We start from the raw sequence: 20,178 nt of genomic DNA, 5'->3' as shown, positions 1-20,178 counted from the left end.
AGTTAAGTAGATGAGTAAATCCACGCTCCTCTGCTTTCAGTTTCCTCCTTTTCCTTCCTTCCTTGTCTTCTGTTTTCTTTTTTATTTAGAACTTTTGTAATGGTTGATTTCTTTTTATGGAATGGATCTGTTTGTCCTATTCTGTAATATCGTTGCCTGTCAGCACTGAAGTTGGTTTCTAATTACCTTCCAGAACAGCTTTGGAAATGGGTCTGCAACATAGTAGAACTGAGTGCAGAACTGTTGGCTTCCCTGGTTAATTTCACAACCAGTAGGTTGAAGTTACTTATGTTATAATACCTTGGGTGTGTTTTTTTTCTTCTTCACAGAACTTTTAACATTACTGAGGGGGAAAAAAATGCTTTTAAATGTCGGTAGGCACTGTGAGAGTCTTGGCTTTTGAAATATTTAACCTGAAGGTTTTCTTCATGTTAATTAGTGAAAATAATGTGGGTTTTTCTTTTCCATCTCTATATTCTTGGCTACCTAATTATTTGACATAATAGAATGTTGCATTTTGCTTTCTCCAATATCCATGAAGGTACCATTGGATACAACCAGCGGAACAGAATTGATACTCTCATGTATCTGCTAGCATACCCACAAAAACCCATGGTTAAAACAAAGACCATTGAGTTGATAGAATTTGAGAAACTTCCGGCTGGACAGAATGCAACAGTTGCCGTGATGAGTTACAGCGGCTATGATATTGAAGACGCCCTGGTTTTAAACAAGGCCTCCTTGGACAGGGGTAAGTGGGTTTTCAGAGCTCTGACACCAGAGGCACTCTGCAGAGTTCAGGCATAAGGACAATCTGTTAAAAATCACCTGGTGTCAAAATGTTAACGTTGGCTTCAAGTGATTTGAATTTTATAACATACAAACAGGAGGCAGCTAGGTTTCGGTGTTGACTTTTTTAATGAATATTATGTAGAGGTAATTTGTCAAATGAATTACTGAATGTGTTTTTCCTATATTTTACTTTATTGGTAGTTTGAGACAGTTCCTCAGCAGAAAACATGCAAGAATTTATTTCCTAGCAGGAATTCTAATAAATGAAAGGTGGTCTTTAAATCTGTCTAGTTATATGTTCAGCAACAAACTGAGAAGGCAGTAGTAGTATTTCTGTGTTAAAGGCAATTTTTGTTAATTCTGTGTTTCAGCCCCACAGTGTTCATACCTTTTTGTTAGCAAAATGCTGAAATTTAAAAATACAAACACACAAACGCTTAGCATTTATGCAACCCTTTGTCTGCCTTTTGACAGTTTACTTTTGCAAGTCACCACTTCTTGGTTTGTACCCGTCACCTGACCTAAAGTCTGACTCGTCTCTTCATAATCTCTGTTTCTCTTTTTCCTCCCTGGCATGCCCACTCTGCCTTCCCCTTCACTCTCTGTAGTTGCTAGGCAGCCATAATAGTACTCCTAGACATGTGTCTTTGGCATTAATGTTGGCCGCACTTAATTTATGCCTCTTTTTTTCCTCCAAATGACAACAGCCATGCTTTAAAACTAGATGTTTTCCTTTCTGATTAACTGGTAACGTTTATGTGGAAATCTGAAGACTTTGTGATATCTGTCAGAAACTCCACAACACAATTTAATGATCTGAGTTTACTGTCGTCCAGCCTTTCAGCTATCACCTGTAAATAAAATGTCCATTTACACTTAGAGGAAAACACTTCTTGATTTTAGCCCATTCAGATTCCCACTGCACTCTAGCACGTTGCAGTTAATGGCCATTGTATGGAATTTCAAGATCATGTAACGTTTCCAAAGCAGCTGGCTCTCGGAGCGGAGTTTATTATGGCTGTACACAATTTACTAGGGGCCACACTGACATCTTCATCTACCATCCGGATGTAGAAATCAGTTATTTCATCGCACAGTCACCTTCTTTAAAAATTGCATTAGGGCACCAGGGTTTTATTTAGAAATCTACTTTTTCCTGATCTTCCAAACTCCCGTTCTTAGATTTCTTGTAATAGTTCTGCCTTAGGGAGGATGGTTAAGTGAAGGATTTTACAACCATGCATTTTATCACCTCAGTGATAGCTGGTGTTTACTCCCGAGACTTTTTCCTATTGCAGTGAGCCTCTGACATGGCTCAGTATATCCTGGGGAGGTTAGAGAAAATCCAACTTAGAGTAACTGCTTGGCCAGAGGGAGAAAAAGGAAAAAAGAAGGACATGCAGTCACAGAATCTTGGGAAATGATATTTAGTGCTGAAGAGTTGACACTTCTTCTGGACAGCTCTGCAAGCAGTGAATCTTCTTGTGGGATTCAGTGCTGGAAGTTTCTGCTCCATGTGAAGGTTTCCTTCTGTTCGTGTTGCTGATCTTTCATAATGTGCATTTAGCTTGTAAGTTGGTCTCAGGACTTTCCCCTCATGCACTAGACACATGTGATCTAAAAATATAATCAGAATAAACTCTGATCTCTTCTGATCAGGGCACAGGCGAATGATTTCTCCCCTTAGAATCATTTGATTGCAGCTGCTTTTCATTTTCTCACCTCTTTGGAGAAAAGTTAATCTTTTGTTTCCTTGTTTGGGACTTCCTCTGAATGTCAATTAGGAAAAGGAAAACTTCTCAGAGAAGTGAGGCACCAGAAGGATGTGTAGGAAGAAGGGTTGTGGCTGACCAGTAGACTTGACATGTTTTAATTCTGCCACCAACTTGCTGAGTGACCTTGGTCACGTCACTTCCCTGGACCTCATTTTGTAGCACTCATAGCTCCTGTAGACAGCGAGAGTAAGCCAGGTGGCCTCCGGGGCCCTTTCTAGTCCCCGTACTCTGTGGCTCTGTGCTCCAAAAGAATCACAGTGACACTCAGACAAGGTCTCTTTCATGCCGACACGTGGTTGTAGAGATGTCAGTGTTTATGTAGGTGGGGGATTGGGGAGGGAAGCCCTGAGCCAGCTCTTGAGATGATTAGATCCCAGATTAGCCAAATGTAGAACATGTTTGGGGGAGTGGGTGTTCACTAACACAAATCTCATTTTCTCCTAGTCCTGTTGGTCGTTCTTATCCCTGTTGGGGTTTCATTTTAGGCTTTGGGCGTTGCCTTGTATATAAAAATGCTAAATGTACATTGAAACGCTATACCAATCAGACCTTTGATAAAGTGATGGGGCCGATGTTGGACGCTGCCACAAGGAAACCCATCTGGCGACACGAAATTTTAGATGCAGACGGTATTTGTTCTCCAGGTAAGGGCCTTTTTAAAAAAACATTTATATTTTTGAAATATGAAAGTTATTCAGCAATATTTCTTAATATTCGGTAAACAGAGAAGAGAAAAGATAACAACTTACAAAACCACTTTCCTAACTCAATCAGTGAGGTCATTTTTTTAAAAAGTGTTTTTTGTTTGTTTTTTAAATTGTAGAGAGATAGCACGCAAACATTGGGAGGGACAGAGGGACAGGGAAGGCATCTCAGGCAGACTGCCCACTAAGCGCGGAGCCGGACACAGGCTTGATACCACAACCCTGAGATCATGATCTGAGCTGAAATCAAGAGTCAGGTGCTCAACCGACTGAGCCGCCCAGGCACCCAGTGTGGTCCTTTTTGATGAATTTCCCTTCCAGTCTGTTTTTCTCTGCATATATTTCTACATAGTAGTCCTAGTTATGCTTCTCTACTTAAAATTTTGAATCTCAGAAGAGCCACTTTAAGGGGTTGTTTAGAAGAAGGTCATGTCCTTACATTTACACTGGCACGTCATCATTTGTGCATTTAGCTTAGACCAGCTTTCTTAGAATCTTCTTCCCCTAAAATGTGGGACACCATTATAATTACAAACTTGTAATGAACTTTGCTGATGCAGCCCACAGCAGCCGCCCTTTTGAGTCTTACAGGCCAGTGCGGAGACTAGCATTGACCAAAGGGTCATATGTGTACCTATATCCAGTCACAGCCGGGTTAAGGAATCCTGTAACTAGCAGATAGGGAGAGGAGTGCTGAGCTGTGCAAGGGCTTGTATAACTATTAAGCTGCAGGGCTCGTTAGTCAAAACTTCCGAAAGGAGGCCACTGGGAGTGTGGCTCCTAGGGAGAGTACAGGGGAGGATGCTAAACGTGGATCTGGAGGGAGAGAGAGGGAGGGGCAGGGCCCAGACACAGGCTTTGCAACCACGCTATTTTCTTTTTCTTCTTTTTTAAAGATTTTATTTATTTATTTGACAGAGAGAGATCGCAGGTAGGCAGAGAGAGAGGAGGAAGCAGGCTCCCTGCGGAGCAGCCACGCTCACTATTTTCATTATGATCCTAAAACCAATGCTGTGATCCGATGGCATTTTGAAATGATCATTCTGATCACAGTGTGGAGAAAAGAGTAGAAAGGGGCCAAAACAGGGGACACCAGCAGAGCAGGTGATGGGAGCCGCAGTGAGGTTGGTGAGGGGGTGAGGGGGGGCCGCCGGGAGGGGAGAGCCACGCGACTCGTCCGGATGGTGCACGGATGGTGAGTGCTGTGTCCACTGTGCCCACAGCCCCGTGGTGCGCGGCTTCCCCTCTGCCTTGCTGCAGTTGTTTCCCTCTTAACCTGGGTCATGTGGTTTGGAAGGTAGTGCCATGACAGTACTGTAGTTCTTGGCCTTTGAGCTTACTAGGAAAAGATGCAGAGAGAGGTGAGAAGAGCAAAAAAAAATCAATGAAATATTTTGATTTCCTCATTGTCCAAGTTAGGTCGGCAGTGACTTACTATTGGTTGAAATAACTACTAATAGAAGTAAGTGGCCCGGACTTGTTCCAACACCCTAGAGATCTATAAAACTGTCACTTACTGGGGCCCCTGGTGTCTCAAGTCAGTTGAGTGCCTGACTCTTTGTTTTGGCTCAGGTCAAAATCTCAGGGTCATGAGATCAAGCCCTGTGTCCGGCTCTGGGCTCGGCGCAGAGTCTGCTTGAGATTCTCTCCCCCACTCTGCCCTTCCCCCCACTTTGAACGCACATGAATGCTCTCTCTAAAATAAATGAAGAAATAAAATCTTTTAAAAATAAATAAAATTGCCACTTATTGACATGAAGTTAGTATGGTCCCCTAAATCAGTTTCTTGACCTTTTACACCTGTGTGCTCATCTGATTTTTCAAATGGGCTGGCACAGTTCTAGACGAGTCCTGTTGAACTCTAGCTCACACGGAATCGGCTTTTTCCTTCCTTGTGTGCATTTCATGGACCAATCTAACCGCATAGTTGTAGGCTACAGTAATGTTTGTATTCCACAGAGATGGTAATGACCGGGCTATGATTCCCTTCTCTTCTTCTTAGGTGAGAAGGTAGAAAACAAGCAAGTGCTGGTCAATAAGTCCATGCCCACAGTAACTCAGATTCCTCTGGAAGGAAGTAATGTGCCCCAGCAGCCGCAGTACAAGGATGTGCCCATCACGTAGGTATTGGTTGTGCCTCGGAAATACATAGGAAGATTCAAAAAAGACAGAGAGAAGGGCTAGGGGAAATGAGAAGTTACTCTTGGAGGGTTAGAGAGGAGAAATGACAGTTCGGGGTAGTAATAGTTCTCCTGTGGAGACAGCTTGGCATGGAAGGAAAATCTCAGCTGTGGAATTGTGGGGGCCTTCCAGCCTGGGCTTGAGTTCGGGGCCAGATAGGCAGGGGTTCCAGGTAAGGGAACAGTGAGTGGGAAGGCCCCACAGGCAGAGGAGCACCTGGGTTTGGAGGACCAGTGTGCCCTGCTGGGACGAGGCTGTGCAGTACTCGGGAGTTCATTCTGTAGACAGTGATACGATCAGATTTGTGTTAAAGAAGTAAATAAATAAAACGCACTGGCAGCATTGTGGCGTCACCATCACGGTGGATGACGGCTGGGCTTTCATACTGGGTGTGCCGTGGGTTACCTTACGTGGGTGAAGCACTCAAACTCTTGGGTTCGGTGCTTTCATCTGAACAATGAGAGACTAGTGCTTGTTAGTCTCCAGATGTCCTCTAGGCTCTCGAATACAGTGAGATACGAGACCTTATGAGATGAGCCGTGGGCCAATGGTAGCGGCCACACTGGCACATAAAACTAAAAGGAGTAACAGGATATTCAGTCTAGCCCAGGAACTGAGTTAATCCAGTTCAAGAGGTGGGCCAGGGCGTGACACAGGAGAGCTGGATTCCTGGACAGGGGAAGGCAGTCCAGCAGATCCTTTCAGCACACAGCCGAGGTCTGCTCCGGGCCAGCCACAGTGCTGCATGTCCCAGGGACACAGAGCTGAGAGATACCACCAGCCTTGCCTGCAAAGAGCCACATCTAGTTAGCAAAGACCTACACAAACCTAAGTATGGGGACCATCAGATCATCCTTCGTGGTTTAGCCGAGAATGTTCACTGTACCAGCTACCATTCTGGGCATCATACAGGTGTTAGCTCATTTGTTCTTACCACTACCCTGTGAACCAGGCTCTCTACATGGCCTTGTTTGAAAGACAGAAACAGAGAGGTTAAATAATTTACCAGGGTCACACAGCTACAAGTGGCAGTCAGGATTTGAACTCTCGCGATCTGGCTTCAGAGCCCAACTCCTGCCCAATATGCTAAATGCTGCCTTGCTGTGGGTGCCATGAATTTGTCTGTGCAGTCGGAGCACCGGGGAGAAAGTGGGCGGTCTACTTAGGGGAGGGGTCAGGACCCTTGCACCCAATCCTACAGAGCAAAAGCTGTTTCAGAATGACAGAGGTGGTTGTGCTAGCTGGTTTTCTTCCTGTCCTGGAGGAGGAGATCTTTTTTCCTCTTCAAAGCTTGCCCCTCCACTTTCCTGGGTTCTTCATTTAATCTAGACCTTTTTAGGGACCTGACTGTCATTTTCTTTTCTGTCCTTCCATATCTTCAACGAGTTTTCTATCAATTCCTTCCCTGTAGGCTAGAAAGTGTGCTCACATATTTCTTATCCTTAAAAGAAAAGGAAACCTCCCTGGCAGCTCTGTGATCCTTCCAAGCTGCCACTCTTGGTGTCCAAGCATCCCTTTCCCTTGTCTGCAATAAGGGAGTAGCCGTGTGTGAATATGTGTGGTGTGGGTTACATTGCCTTAAGCCTGCCTCATAGTAAGTGTTCACTAAATGTTAGCCATTTCAGACCAGGACTGTAAAAGGGAAATTGTAACCTTAGAATTTAATGTTGAGAAACAAAAGGCATGTTTCAGAGTCCAGAATAGCAATGTCGAAACATTTTGTGGTTGATATTAAATAAAATATGACCTGTGAGCGATAGGTTCACGAAGGGCAGTTTGAAAACTATTTTGGTGACTTCCTCTTAATATTAGCTACAAAGGGGCAACGGATTCATATATTGAAAAAGTGATGATCTCTTCAAATGCCGAAGATGCTTTTCTGATCAAAATGCTGCTGAGACAGACCAGGCGTCCAGAGATTGGAGACAAATTCAGCAGCCGTCACGGGCAAAAAGGTAAATTGTGTCATTCTTCAACTTGTTTATAAAACCAGAAACAGTATTTATTAACCACATATGCGAGAAATGTTGTATAACCAATTTAGTCCATTGAAAAAATTATTACATTGGGATGAAAATTATGCTTGTTTTATGCCTTAGGTTAACCTGTTGATACGTTAATGGCATTGAAAAAATGTACCACAGAATTGCCTCTCTTTGCCTTTATCTCCTTCTATAGCAACTGCTCCTCCGCCAAGATTGATTCCATTCTAGACAGTATACCCACTAAAGTGCAGGTAGCTGTTTGAAAAAATAAATAGCAAGACTTATATCTCATGGAAGGTGCATATTTCCGGTGCTGTCTGTTGGCCCGTGGTATTGTAGGAGGTCAGCACAAGAAGGCACCTTCAGGCCCCATGGGGAGGTGTGAGGAAACACAGAGCCCGGGTGCCGGTAGCCAGGCCGAGGTACCGACCAGCCGCCCAGGTCTCCCGACACCCACGCAGCGCCGTTCTTGCCCCCTGCCCCGTGGTCCCGCTCCTGGATGGGTTTCTCCACCAGACCGTGCTGGCGAGCGCCATTCCTCGCTGGTGGTTGCCGCTGAGTTCTCCTGCACTCGTGGCTTTGTTTTGTCTTCTTATCTTCAGGAAACAGCACTGTGTCACTACTGATTAACTTATTCTCAGTAGGGTCCCTTTTAGTTGTATATCTACCACGCTGCTGAGTGGAACCTTGGCCCCGCGGGTTTAACTGTGGCGTGTCTGCCGCTTACCTCGTTGAAGAACCACTGGAGCAACGAACACTTTTGTGGCACTGACTGTGTGCCGGGCAGTGTTCTCCGCACTTTCCATATACCCACTTACCCAGTCCTGGGAAGTCGGTGCTGTTTTCTTCTGCATATTAGAGGTGCAGTGACGTGACTCGCTTGCCTGGTGTCCCCAGTCGGTGGTAGATGTGGTTTTTGAGCCCTCGCCGTCCGTCTCCAGAGTCCACGCTCCTCCCTGAAAGCTGTGCTGTGCTGGGTGGCAAGCAGTTAAGTGTTGTGCCGGGAACAGAGTAGGTGCTCAAGAAGAGAACAGTGATCACTAGATCACGGATGCTGCTTGTCATGCCTTCTGCTCTCCTCTTCACTGGTAAATTCCTAGTGCGATGTCTTCTTGTTTTTAATTGATAGGTCTGGAGATAATTGCATTTTATGTTCCTGCTGATTTCAGTTTTTATTTGCTAAGCAAGTGTCTATGACAATTTGTTTAGTCAAATGAATCCAGCCTTAGTTGTCATTCCTTCCATCAGTGAAACTGTTCCAGACCAAGATAACTGTTTCATCAAAAACATTTTTAGTTCAGATGACAGACACAAGATTGTTTTGGCCTGTCAGTATCTTATTAAAAAAAATTCATTTTATTCATGTGAATTTGACACTTCTACTTCATACAATCCCCTAAGATGCTAACTCTTCATACCTTTTCAGTGTTTGTAAACATTTCTTGAGATTCTAGTGTTTTCTACCGCTAGTCAGTGAAAAACAAATTCTCTGTATTGAAACTAGTTCTCCCTTTCTCTAGGTCTAGACAGTTTCTGAGATGCGCTCCTAAATTATTCCATAATCTTGTTCACAGCCTCTATTTCACTTGACCTGTTCTCTGGATAAGGGCAAAGTTTGGTACTCTTCGTATAAAATGTTGGCACTGGATAATTTACAAGAATGCACCCTGTAAGAGAAAGTTTCCATTCTGAATCTGTTTACAAACTTCAGATATCCAAGTCCTCATGTTTTATTCCACTGGAGTATTACGCAAAGAGTGGAAGGCTGGCAAACATTTCAGCGATTATCCACTCTGTTCTGTAACTTCACTAAACTTGAGGACAGGGGTCATATGCTTGTATTTTCATGAAGCCTGATAGAGCCTTTCTCATGGAGGATACCTGATAGATAGTTGATAATGGTTGAATATATGAGTAAATTGAAGGTAGGGAAATGAAAGGGGACAGATGTGGTCCTCTTGATGGACTGATTTTACTCAGGTTATCATCTATAGATAATAGGTGAGCATGCATGTGTATAGTGTAGACAAAACAGTACTTTTGAAAATGAGAAACACACTTGTTCATAAGCTGCTGTAAACACAGACCTGTACAGGTACAGGAAAAGTGTCAGCAGGTCTTTGTGCTCTAACATTTGTCAGACTATTAGTATGATAGGGATAATATTCATTGACAGAAGTGGTTTCCAGTCTGCAATGATGTGACACAGCAGATTTTGGAGATCGGTTCAACCTTGGTGGGGCTTGATTTTGTACATCTCCACGAAACGGAAAGAAGCTCTCTTGGGGTTAGGTGACCTTTCACTTGCAGTGAGGAGTTTATCTCACTAGTTTTCTTTTCCAGATGGCTTTTAATCCAAGGATGAAAACCTGATTAGCCTCGATTTCCCTTGATACCCCCTTCTCTTACAGCTTCATCAGATTTATTGAAAAGATGGGGAGAAAACAGGCAAACAAAAAACAGGTAGCGTAAGCCTTAAGAAAGTGATGGAAGGATGATGTAGGACCCGTACCTAAGCATGGTTTTCGTTTAAGTATGTTTTTTTTAATCAGATAATAAATGCACTGGTTTAAAAGGTCAAATGGTACAAAAAGGGGGGTTTGAACTGAAAAACTGAAAAACAGTCTCTGCGTTTTCTCCAGTTCTAGTTCCCAGAAGCAATTTCTTCTTCTTTTTACCTTCGTATTTCAGAAGAGTATTTTTAAGCGGCTGAATCTTCATTCACCCGTTGCAGAGATGACCTGTTGATTTTCCGTGATGGGTGACAGGGGGGCGAGCATTTCACTGCCTCTCTTTCTTACTCCCCACCTCCATTCCCTGCACAGATGTGTCCTAATTGGGGGCGATTTAATTATTTAATTATTTAAATTGCATGATTATGATCGCATAAATACTGTTCACCCCCAAACCCAAGTAGTTGAGTGTGTTTTCTCTATTGTGTAACTGTACTTTTTCAGAAGTTAATAATTACCTTGTTTTTAAAATTTGCTCCATTTTCTTATTCCCGTTACCGTGTTTCATACCATCAACAGCCTCTCAACAAAATTTCCCACATGACCACTCGTCTGCTAGGACCATTTCGCTCCACCAGAAGCCCCCGTCTTCAGCGCCCCGTTCTTCCTGCTCCCCACTGCAGTGGTTTTCCTCTAAGCCCCAGCTTCCCGGTCAGTGTGTTCAGAATGGGTCCCCATAGGCCAGGGGAGCGGAGCCTGGCTCAGTAGGGGTCCTGAGAGACCTCATCTGTGTGCCCCAGAAATGTTTTCAAGAAAGGTTAGAAAGTACTCCGTGTTAGTTTGCTCTAACCAGATACCACAGACTGAGCACTTAAACAACAGAAATTTATTTTCTGACAGTTCTGGAGCCTGAAGTCTAAGGTCAAGGCCATGGCAGGTTTGGCTTCTCCTACCTCTTTCTGTGGCTTGCAGGCAGCCATGTGGCCCTGTGTCCTCACACGGTCTCTTTTCTCTGTGTGCCTGAACCCTGATGGCTCTCCCTCTTCTTACAGGGACACAGCCATATTGGATTAAGGCCCACCCCATGACCTCATTTAGCCTTAACGTCCTCTTTAAAGACCCTGTCTGCAAATAGGGTCACATTCGGAGGTCTCCTGGGGGTTAGGACTTCACCATAGGAATCTGAAGGTGGGGGACACATTCCATAAGACACTCTAGATTTGCTCAGTGGTAGTCACGTGTGGAATTCCCATTTGAACCCCTTTTGCTTGACTCATCCCATGTCATCCCCACGCCCGACCTCCCACCACAGTGGAATAGTCTGTTCATTCAATTGCTTGAGAAAGGATTCACTAGAAGTTTTTTTTGTTTTTGTTTTTGTTTTTTTAAGATCGTGTATATCTGAACATGTTCTGCCTTCATACTTGATTTCTATTCTGGTTGGTTATAGAATTCTAGATTTAAAAATTCTTTACTCTAAGATTCTAATGACATTGCTGCATTATCATCTGGATTCCATGTTACATTATTTTTCCTGATCTGTGTGTATGTGCGCCCTGTTTCACTCTCTTTCCCTGTCTTCCCCCTCCTCACTTGCCTCCCCCTCCCCACAAAGCTTTTACTATCCTTCTTCTGTTCTGGGAATTCTAAAATTTTCATTTCTTCTCCTAGGAAATTAGGTACCCTTTCTGGAAGTTCAGGGTCTTTCCATTTTCAGACATTCTCTTATTTTGTTGATAATCTCCCTTCATCATGTTCCTCATTGTCTATTTCCTTACCTTCTTGATTTTCTTTGTAGGAGATTTGAATTTTAGTTTCCAGATTTTTTTAAAAAGATTTTATTTATTTGTTTGACAGAGGGAGATCACACGTAGGCAGAGAGACAGGCAGAGAAAGAGGAGGAAGCAGCCTCCCTGCTGAGCAGAGAGCCCGATGTGGGGCTTGATCTCAGGACCCTGGGGTCATGACCTGAGCCGAAAGCACAGGCTTTAACCCACTAAGCCCACCCAGGCGCCCCTAGTTTCCAGATTTTTTTAACCTATTTTAATTTATAGTAAAAATTTTAAGTTTAATTTTTAGACTTTCTTATAGCAGTGAGTATATATTTTTAGCATTATTTTCATTTTTAGTTTTAGTTTTTTGTTTCTGTTTTTGTTTTTTTCTTTTCAGCTTTCTTCTGTTCCTAATTGTCTATATTCCTTGAGTCTTCCCCTTCTGTGTGTTTTCGGGTCTGATTGTCATTGTGTTTCTGTTAAAATAATTTTATATGTGCTTAAATATCCAGAATACCCTGTTGGCTAACTTAGGTAAGTACATTTTAGGTTCACTGAGGATAGGAAACACACCCTACTAATTTATTTTACTTCCAAAGCACCCAGCACACACTTTGCCTATAATGTGGTTTCCCGTGGCTGTGTTTGTGGAATAATTTAGTAAGTAGAGTGTCTTAAATGTACAGACACAATAAGCCAAAATCATCTTCCCCAAATTAGTGCAACTTATTCTTCCTCATAAATATCAGAAATGGGATGGGTCATCGTTGTCTAGACTGGTGTCGGAGCCTCACCACCCAAGGCTCCAGCTCTCCAGGCATACCTGAAATCACAAGCCCCCTGGGCTTTTCCAGCCGAGTCACTAAGTATGCATGCCCACCCCGGGCACGGATGGGAATGTGTCTTGACAGCCCCAGAGAAATCTGTTTGGTCGTATTTCAATCACCATTGTGAGTTCAAAACTCTGCTGGGCTCATAGGAGCTAGAAAGGACATGCCGCCTCTGCTAAGGCCAACCAAGAGTTGTCTCTGCCCCTGAAGCAGCAAGAGGAGTACAAAGGGTCACATGTGGCCATAGGCTAAATGTCATGAGGAAGACCAGTAGTGAGAGAGCAGGTGGGAGTTATTAGTGGGTAAGAATAAAATCTTGGAGTTCGAAAAGACCTTTTAAAAGTCTGGTCTGGGTCCATCTTCCTGGAATAAGAATTATTTTAGCTTATCTTGGCAGGTGGTTTTCCACTTTGTGTGTGCCGGTGAGGGGAAGCCCCTCCTGCTTTCCGGGGCAGCTGCTCTGGGTGCTCCCATTCGGATGGTTCCGTGGAGTTCCGTGTGCGCTGTTCTGGAGCGTGTCCTATGTGGGGCCTGAATGGATGCCTTCCCCTTTGCTGCATGGCCACCCTCTGTTCAGCATTTAAAGAAGGGCTTCCGGTTGGGAAGTAATGGGGCAAAGAGGTAGAGGTCTTGAGCCCTAACCAAACGAGCTGTTTTCTCTTTATGCCTTGGTCCCCCCGTCTTTGAAATGGGGACAGTTGCCTAGGAGTTGTCCCTGTGATTGAAGGAATCGATGTGTGTAAAGCAGCAAAGCCAGTGTCTGGTGCACGGCCAGCAGCCAGGAAAGGTGGGCGGCCGCTGTCAGGTCTGTCCCTGGTCCCTCGCAGAGCGGGTAGGAAGGGAAGGCTCGAGACTGGGTGAGGTGGATGCAGCAGGGCTGGGGAAATGGGTGGGCGAGTCACGGGGTTGGTTGACCCACAGGAACAAACAGGAAGGAGCCCCTGGGCCTGGCTTTAAGCGGCTTTGTCTCATTGAACTTGAGGTGATAGAGGATCATCTCAGGTGCTGATGTCATTAGCTCGTTCATTGATCGCGCTTTCACTGTGTCCCAGGCAGGCACTGTTCTGGGTACGGGAAACGCAGTAGTCAGCAGGACCAACAGGGTCTGTCCTCTCCTGGATTGGGAGTGTGTGCCCAGGAGGAGCACTGCCAGAGTGGGGGCAAGGGATGCCCTCGGGGGGTGCTCTGGAGGCCCGGCCAGCAGGACCAGCTGATGGCTGAGGTGTTGGGCGAGGAAGGGCAGGAGCGGAAGGTGAGGACGAGGCCTGAGCAGCTGCTGCTGCTGTTTACCAGGCAGCGGTGGACTGAGAGGGGGTGTTGGGAATTAGGCTGGGGCAGGGGTTGAGGATTTGGGACCTCAGGTCTGAGGGAACCCTGGGAGCCTCCAAGTAAGGATGTCAGATGTGTTAGATGTGCACTTGGATATGGAGTCTGGAGCTCCAGGGAGCGGTTAAGGCTGCAGATAAAATGTGGGCTTCGTGTGCATGAAAATTTGTAGCACTTTTTGCCTTCTGCGTTAGTATGTTACAAGCATTTTCCTTCTGTCCTTAATCTTCACGGTCTAATTGGTATTGTTACTCCTACTCTGTAGAACCTGAACCGTGAGGCTCAGGGAGATGATGAGTAGCTTGCCTACCGCAGCTCCTTGCTGGCAGAGTCAGGATTCAAATCCAGGTTTTTGGTCTGGGTACATTTCCTACTCTGGTAAATCTCGTCAAAGGGGACTCTTGTCTCTTCTGATTCACTGTGCCCCCAGATCGGAGTATTCCCTGGGAATCCCCCCGCCTTGAGAGAAACAATCTTTTCTTGAAACTGACACCTCTTACTTCTTACAACTTTCCTATATCTCCTCCTTAAGGCGGTCATTTTCTCAAAATTCCCATTCTTGGATAAGCAGGTTTACAGGCTGTTCTCTGCCACGAGTCTGGAGTCCATACTAATCCTTGCATACTTCGTTCCAGAACTACCTGCCAAACCCCCTTATTAAGACATACTAGTAACATAAAGCTGTGTTTGTCAGGAACCCCTTCCCTTCTAGCATCAATTCGTTGTAAAACACAGTCCCTGTTCCCTTTTTTCATCAGTCCTCTGGCCAGGCTTTCATGGCCTTGGTTAAAATTCTGTCAAAAATTTGAGCAGATATTCAAAGGGAGTAAATTGTTGCGCCCTCAACTTTGACCCTCCGCCTGATTCCTCTGGCTGGCTGGGATAGTTAGGGCCCTAAGGGACAGTGAGGACAGTGAGCTGGTGTGGAGCATTCACGTGCGGTGGACACAGTTCTTGGCATCTGCAAGGAACCGTAATACCCAGCCGCCTTAGTGCAGCCGGAACTGCTTCAGGCCTAGGATAGCTGGATGTTGGCAAATGGGATGTGAAGGGGATGGAGAAGGTCGTCCCCAGCCTCAGCCCTGCTCGGTGACGTTGTCGTGAAATGAGCTGACGGTGTTCCCTAATGCTGGGAATCCCACGATTCCTGCAGTGATCTGGTTCTCTTTGGGCCCAGACGCATGCCAGAGGAAGAGCCGAGTTAGCCAGACGTCGTTTTCACTCCTGGAAGGCAGGATTGTCTGTAAACAGTATTTCGTCCTTCATAGCATTACCCACAAGTGGACACATATGTGGGTTCTACGAGCAGATGGGAGGATCATTTTGATTTAATGGATCTTCCTGCCCGTTTCTTTTTCCCTCCTGCGCTGAGAGCATCGCATGTGTTCTCTCTGGTGTTCGGAAAGCAGCGCGTGCTGCAGATTGCCTGATTGTCGCCCCTTGTCAGCGGTTCACTCTGACGAAGCTGTTGTGAGCAAGGTTTCCTCCGGTGCACGTGGGGTGTGGAGATCGCATTTCCACTCCAGCAATTAGAGGAGACTTCAATCCACGTTCACAGAACTGACTGTCCTGCTCAAGCCTGATCAGCTCCAAGGTGGGGGACGTCATGAGTAGCTGAGGGAGTCAAATGGGAAGTGGAGGCCACTTGGCCATGGTTCTGGGCCGGGTGTCGTACCAGCTCTGGGGGCCGACGGCAGAGCACAGAGCTGGGGGCGGACTGGAGCAGGAGCTCCAGCACCGGGTCGTCGGGAGCCCACGTCCGTGCCGGGCGACAGGCAGAGAGTGACGTCGCTGACCGGAGAAGGCCCGCTGAAGAACCAAAGTGTTGGGGCAGGAGCTGTTCAAAACGTCACAGCCTCGTAAGCAGCGTCGCCTTCCATGACCTCAGGAGTGGAGGAGCGCGAGCAGAGAGCCAGCTGCGGAGCAGGAAGTCTTGTGTGAAGAGGAGGGTGTCAGAGCGCAGAGACGACTCCAGCCTCAGTGGAAGGCAGGAGTCCCTCTGCGCACACTTTTTGGATGAGGGAATTCAGAGAATTGCAGTGTGGCACAGCCCTCCTTTGGGTTTTCCTGAAGCCTGTTCTGTATCTCATCCCTAAATGCCGCTGAATCCGCTCCCCCCCAGAAGAGCTGGGCCTTTGATCAAGAATCTCTAGAGCAGTCCCTCTTCGGTAGAATGCAAAACACTTCCACACAACGAAGTTGTGCACTTGTTGTGTTGGCTTACAATGGAAGGAAAGTTTTGTTCAGTGTGTTTTGACCTCAGCTGGGAAGAGTATTAAAACCCTGAAGTCTTGTCCTTTTTTCCAAGTGTTCTAGACCTCTAGGTACCTTTGAGGGACTTTAGCAATAGAGGCACAGTGATGCTGCATGGGGGAAAACAGAGCAGAATGCGGATCTAGAATGTTCTTTATGTTTTGTCTTCATATTATTCTTCAGTTTGTACACAGAGTTGAAGGTAGAAGAAGACATTCACATATGTGATTGGATAATGAGACTCTTTATTAAAGTCAAAATTACGTATTTTTGCCTCTCGAGCTTTGGTATAAGTTCTGTATGAAGGGAACTCGTTGAAGGCAAACATTTTTAATCTTGAGCCTTGCTTTTTCCGATGGTTATTTCATTCATGAGAAGGGTGGGCGGATTTCCTGATCTTTTTTAAAAAAGGAATGTTTAACAGAAATTATCTGTCAGCCTAAGGAGTTCCCAGGTTAAGTTTCCCGTCAGAGTGCGGACAAACCAAATTATTATATTTCCAGATTTCCTCCTACTTTTGCTGCCCTTCACAACGAGGGAGGAAAAAGTGGACTCCTTTGATGTGGGGGGAAAAAAAGCAATATATCACTTCCCTGAAAGAACATTTCTCAGTCTCTCATGTGAAAAAGGATTAGCACCTCCAACAAAGGTCCTGTAGATCACAGAATCGGGCAGCAATACCAAATAGTACTCCTAAGGAGAGGAAAAACTGTATTTGAGCAAGAGTGTTTGTCCTGGCAAACAGAAGCTTTTTAATAACTGCAAATCTGAGATAAAGGCCTACGCTCCTCGGAGTCTCCCCGTAAATCCTCAGCCAGTCTAAACAGAGCGAGGCTGACTTTTGTTTTAAAATAGAAGTATAGTCTTATCAAAATACAGTGTTTTCGTGGACCAGCTCCGACTACCTGTGGCTCCTAAGGATCCCGTATTTACGGATAAACTGTAAGATTCTTCTTTGACCCTCTCGTGTCAACGGCAGTTTGTTAGAAGGCGGCTTGCTTCTATTTTGCATTGATAAAAGTTGTTCCAAAGCAAAACAAGTTGCTGAATTAATGCATTAAAGTTATTCAGCCAAACAAGTTGCTGCGTTACTGTATTAAGATTTTGGTTGAGTGTTTATTAGACGAAAAGGAAACCCACCCTGACTTCCCAGCACGTTACCGAATCCTTACGCATTTGGTATAAAGAGGCTGTGGGAAGTAAGAAAATGCCAATTCTTGTGCGCCAGAAAAGCTGAGAGAGAAGTTCGTTCAGTCAGTTTCGGTGCAAAACTTGCTTTTTCCAGGTGTTCCTGCACTTCCTTTTTCTGGAGTCTGTTTTCTAAAAGTGAGAGAATGAAAAGGCTCTGATTGAAGGTACCATCATACTAATAGCACCTTGTACACATGTGGCACTTGAGGTGCCCCCAATCCGCTCTGCTAGCTGGAGCTTCAAAGTCTGCATGTCGTTGGCTCCCTACTTTGCTTGATCCTGCTTGAATGGAAGATTCTAAGTGGGAGGGGAGAAGGGGGCCTGTGGAGCAAACAGTGGGAGCCCCGGGACGAGGGGTAGGATGCCAAGTGACCCTTCAGAATTTTGGTCCAAAAACAAATTCTGGGAACTCTTTAATGTGAGAAATCAGGATTATTTTGTCCACATGGGCCCCTTAATTGTAAGATTTTTTTTTTTAATCTACTTTTTTAAGAACAAATTTTAGTCTCCGGTAGCTAGTTAGTAACCCTCTGACCTTTCAGTAAATACCCAACTAAAGCTTTGAAATTAGGGTGTTTAGTGTTTTATGGCCCAGAATAAAAATCTCCAATTCTGTTTCCAAATAGTGTAGCCTCAACACATTTTATTAAGCTCTTGACACATTCAGCCGTGTGTATTTTGTAAAGTTCCTATGGTTATTGTTTTACAATAGCTGCTTCCAGAAGCATTGTAAGGGTTTCAATTAATCAGCCCTTTGTGTGCTTCAGACTATGCAAATTTATCACATCAAACCATTCAACTGCTCATGGGAAAGCCGTGTAAAAACTGTATTGTCTTCTAGCGCCTCCTCTCATTTAGAGTGATGTTTTAATAAGAAAGCTAATCAAGTTTTCTTATGCATTATTTATCTGTTAACATGTAAGGAAGAGCCGAATTAAAATTATGTCAACCGGGATATGGCAAGAGATGTGATAGATCTGGAAGTGATTCAACGGCAAAACAAAGCTCATATGATTCAACAGTTTTTGTCTCCTCCCCTCCCCCTGGGGATTATTTAAGGTGCTGGTGTGAAAAATAAAAGAAGGTTAATTCAATAACTGGAAAGGCGGGAGAAAGGAGGAGCCACCTGTGTTCGCCTTCACGTTTTTGATTGAGAGATTTACATTTCTGAATATAGAAAGGCTTATCGAGAGGAGGTCATTCAAAGCAAAACACTTCTTCCTTGATACAAACAGCCAAACTGGAAAGCGTCCCTGTTGCTTCCCCCCTGCTTTCATCACTTAGTCCCTCTTTCGCCCTGGAAGTCTGCAACCCAGGCCCTGTGGGGAGTAAAGTTAGTCGGGAACCCCATCCTGCTGATGTGAGATGGTCTGAACAGCGAGCTTTTCGGCCGCTCCTTCTGTTCATTAGGCTGGTCTCTGCTTTGCTAGTTTGCTTCCTGCTGAGAGTAATTAGGTTTCTTATATAATAATAATTCCTTGTATTTAGATGCTGCCTTTCTCTAAGGACCTTAAAGTACCTCTCAGACATTAGCTCATCTGTTCTTCTAACACAATTGCCTCATGAGATAGGTGCTAATTATTCCCATTACAAAGACCAAACAACTAAGGCTCACCAGAAAGTGGTGCTTTCGCTTCAATGTCACTTGAATGGCAGAGAGTCAAATTAAGGTCGCCCGATTACTTGGTATCCCGCCTTACTTAGATCTGAGAGTCCGGGGGGGAGGGGGGCGGTGAGTCCTTTGTAGATGGAACCCCCTGAATCCACAAACCTCATTAACACCAGGCGTGGCCAAGTGGTCACTCACTGAACACCCACACTTTTCTTCCACTGTGACGGATAGAGGGAAATCACAGCAGCCTTTCACCCTTCACTAGTGCAGAAACTGTTCAGTTTACAGAATAAACAGCCTTGTCTCAGAGGTAAGCACCTGCAGAAGGTAAAAGTAGATCAGTTAGCCCCCAATTAGTATCATGTCAGGAGAACCTACTCCAATCTGTCTGCCTCATTTAGAGCATTTGAAGGTGGCATGCTGAATGGTATCGGTGTTTTTGTTGTCGATGCTCAGTCGTTTTAATCAGCACAGGACACCTCTCACGTGGAGTTGGGTCCCGAGCCTCTCCCTGCCCCACCTCCAGCAGGTGCTTGTTAAGGGAGGGAAAGGACTGTCCTCACCTAGAAAACAAAGAGGCGCCTCATGGATGAGCCTGGGGGTGCTGCGCCAATCCGAAGGTGGTTATACGGAGAAGGTTAGACCTGCTACATAAAAATTACAACAATTAAAAAGTGAAACAGAGTGTGTTACTCAGATGTGACCAGTTATAGATGAAAACCCTTCTCTTGTCGGCACTCAGCACACTGAAGTTACATCAAAAACAGCTCTTGAATTAAAGATTTCTTTATGGTTTTCTTCTGCCAGTTGCTGCTCCCCTTCCTGTCTTGACAGGGTGTGAGAATGTGTTCGTTTTTCCTTCTTTTTTTTTTTAACCTTCTTTTAATTTTTTTTGTTTGTTTGTTTGAATTAGGATAGTTCCATTACACTAAAACTAGTTTAAAAAAAAAAAAAAGCCAGAAATGACTGGTGAACAAGTCATTTGCTGTTTATAATTAGAAATACTTTCTAAGAATGATTCATTAGATTAACCGAACTTTTGCTGGGCAAACCTATTCTTAAAATGATTTATGTTATGTTCTGTGAGGGCATGGAAATAGAAATAACAAATTGGCGTTAAGATCCTCCAGTGTCTAGAGCCTGACACAGAGAGAACTGTGACAGTGGGTCCCCACATGTGCCTTTCCTGCGTGGCTTGGCAGTTGGACTTGGGGCTCTAGACTCCCTAAATTCTTCGCCTTTACAATTTGAAACAAATATTGCTGTTAGTGGAATAATATATTATCTGTTGGGTATCTGTGGAA

General features: G+C 44.8%; 1 protein-coding gene across 1 annotated transcript in view; it reads left to right on the top strand.

The window, feature by feature from the left end:
- POLR3B (RNA polymerase III subunit B) overlaps positions 1-20,178 on the top strand; it is a 105,082-nt gene that overhangs the window by 67,615 nt on the left and 17,289 nt on the right. Inside the window, exons 20-23 of the mRNA XM_032346510.1 lie at positions 542-751; positions 3,053-3,211; positions 5,274-5,391; positions 7,265-7,407. Of these exons, the coding sequence (XP_032202401.1) occupies positions 542-751; positions 3,053-3,211; positions 5,274-5,391; positions 7,265-7,407 (630 nt within the window). The remainder of the gene's footprint in view (positions 1-541; positions 752-3,052; positions 3,212-5,273; positions 5,392-7,264; positions 7,408-20,178) is intronic.

Source organism: Mustela erminea, chromosome 6 (assembly GCF_009829155.1).
Source record: "Mustela erminea isolate mMusErm1 chromosome 6, mMusErm1.Pri, whole genome shotgun sequence".
NCBI lineage: Eukaryota > Metazoa > Chordata > Mammalia > Carnivora > Mustelidae > Mustela > Mustela erminea.
The sequence above is the reverse complement of the archived record's forward strand: the minus strand, read 5'-3'. Positions and strand labels throughout refer to the sequence as shown.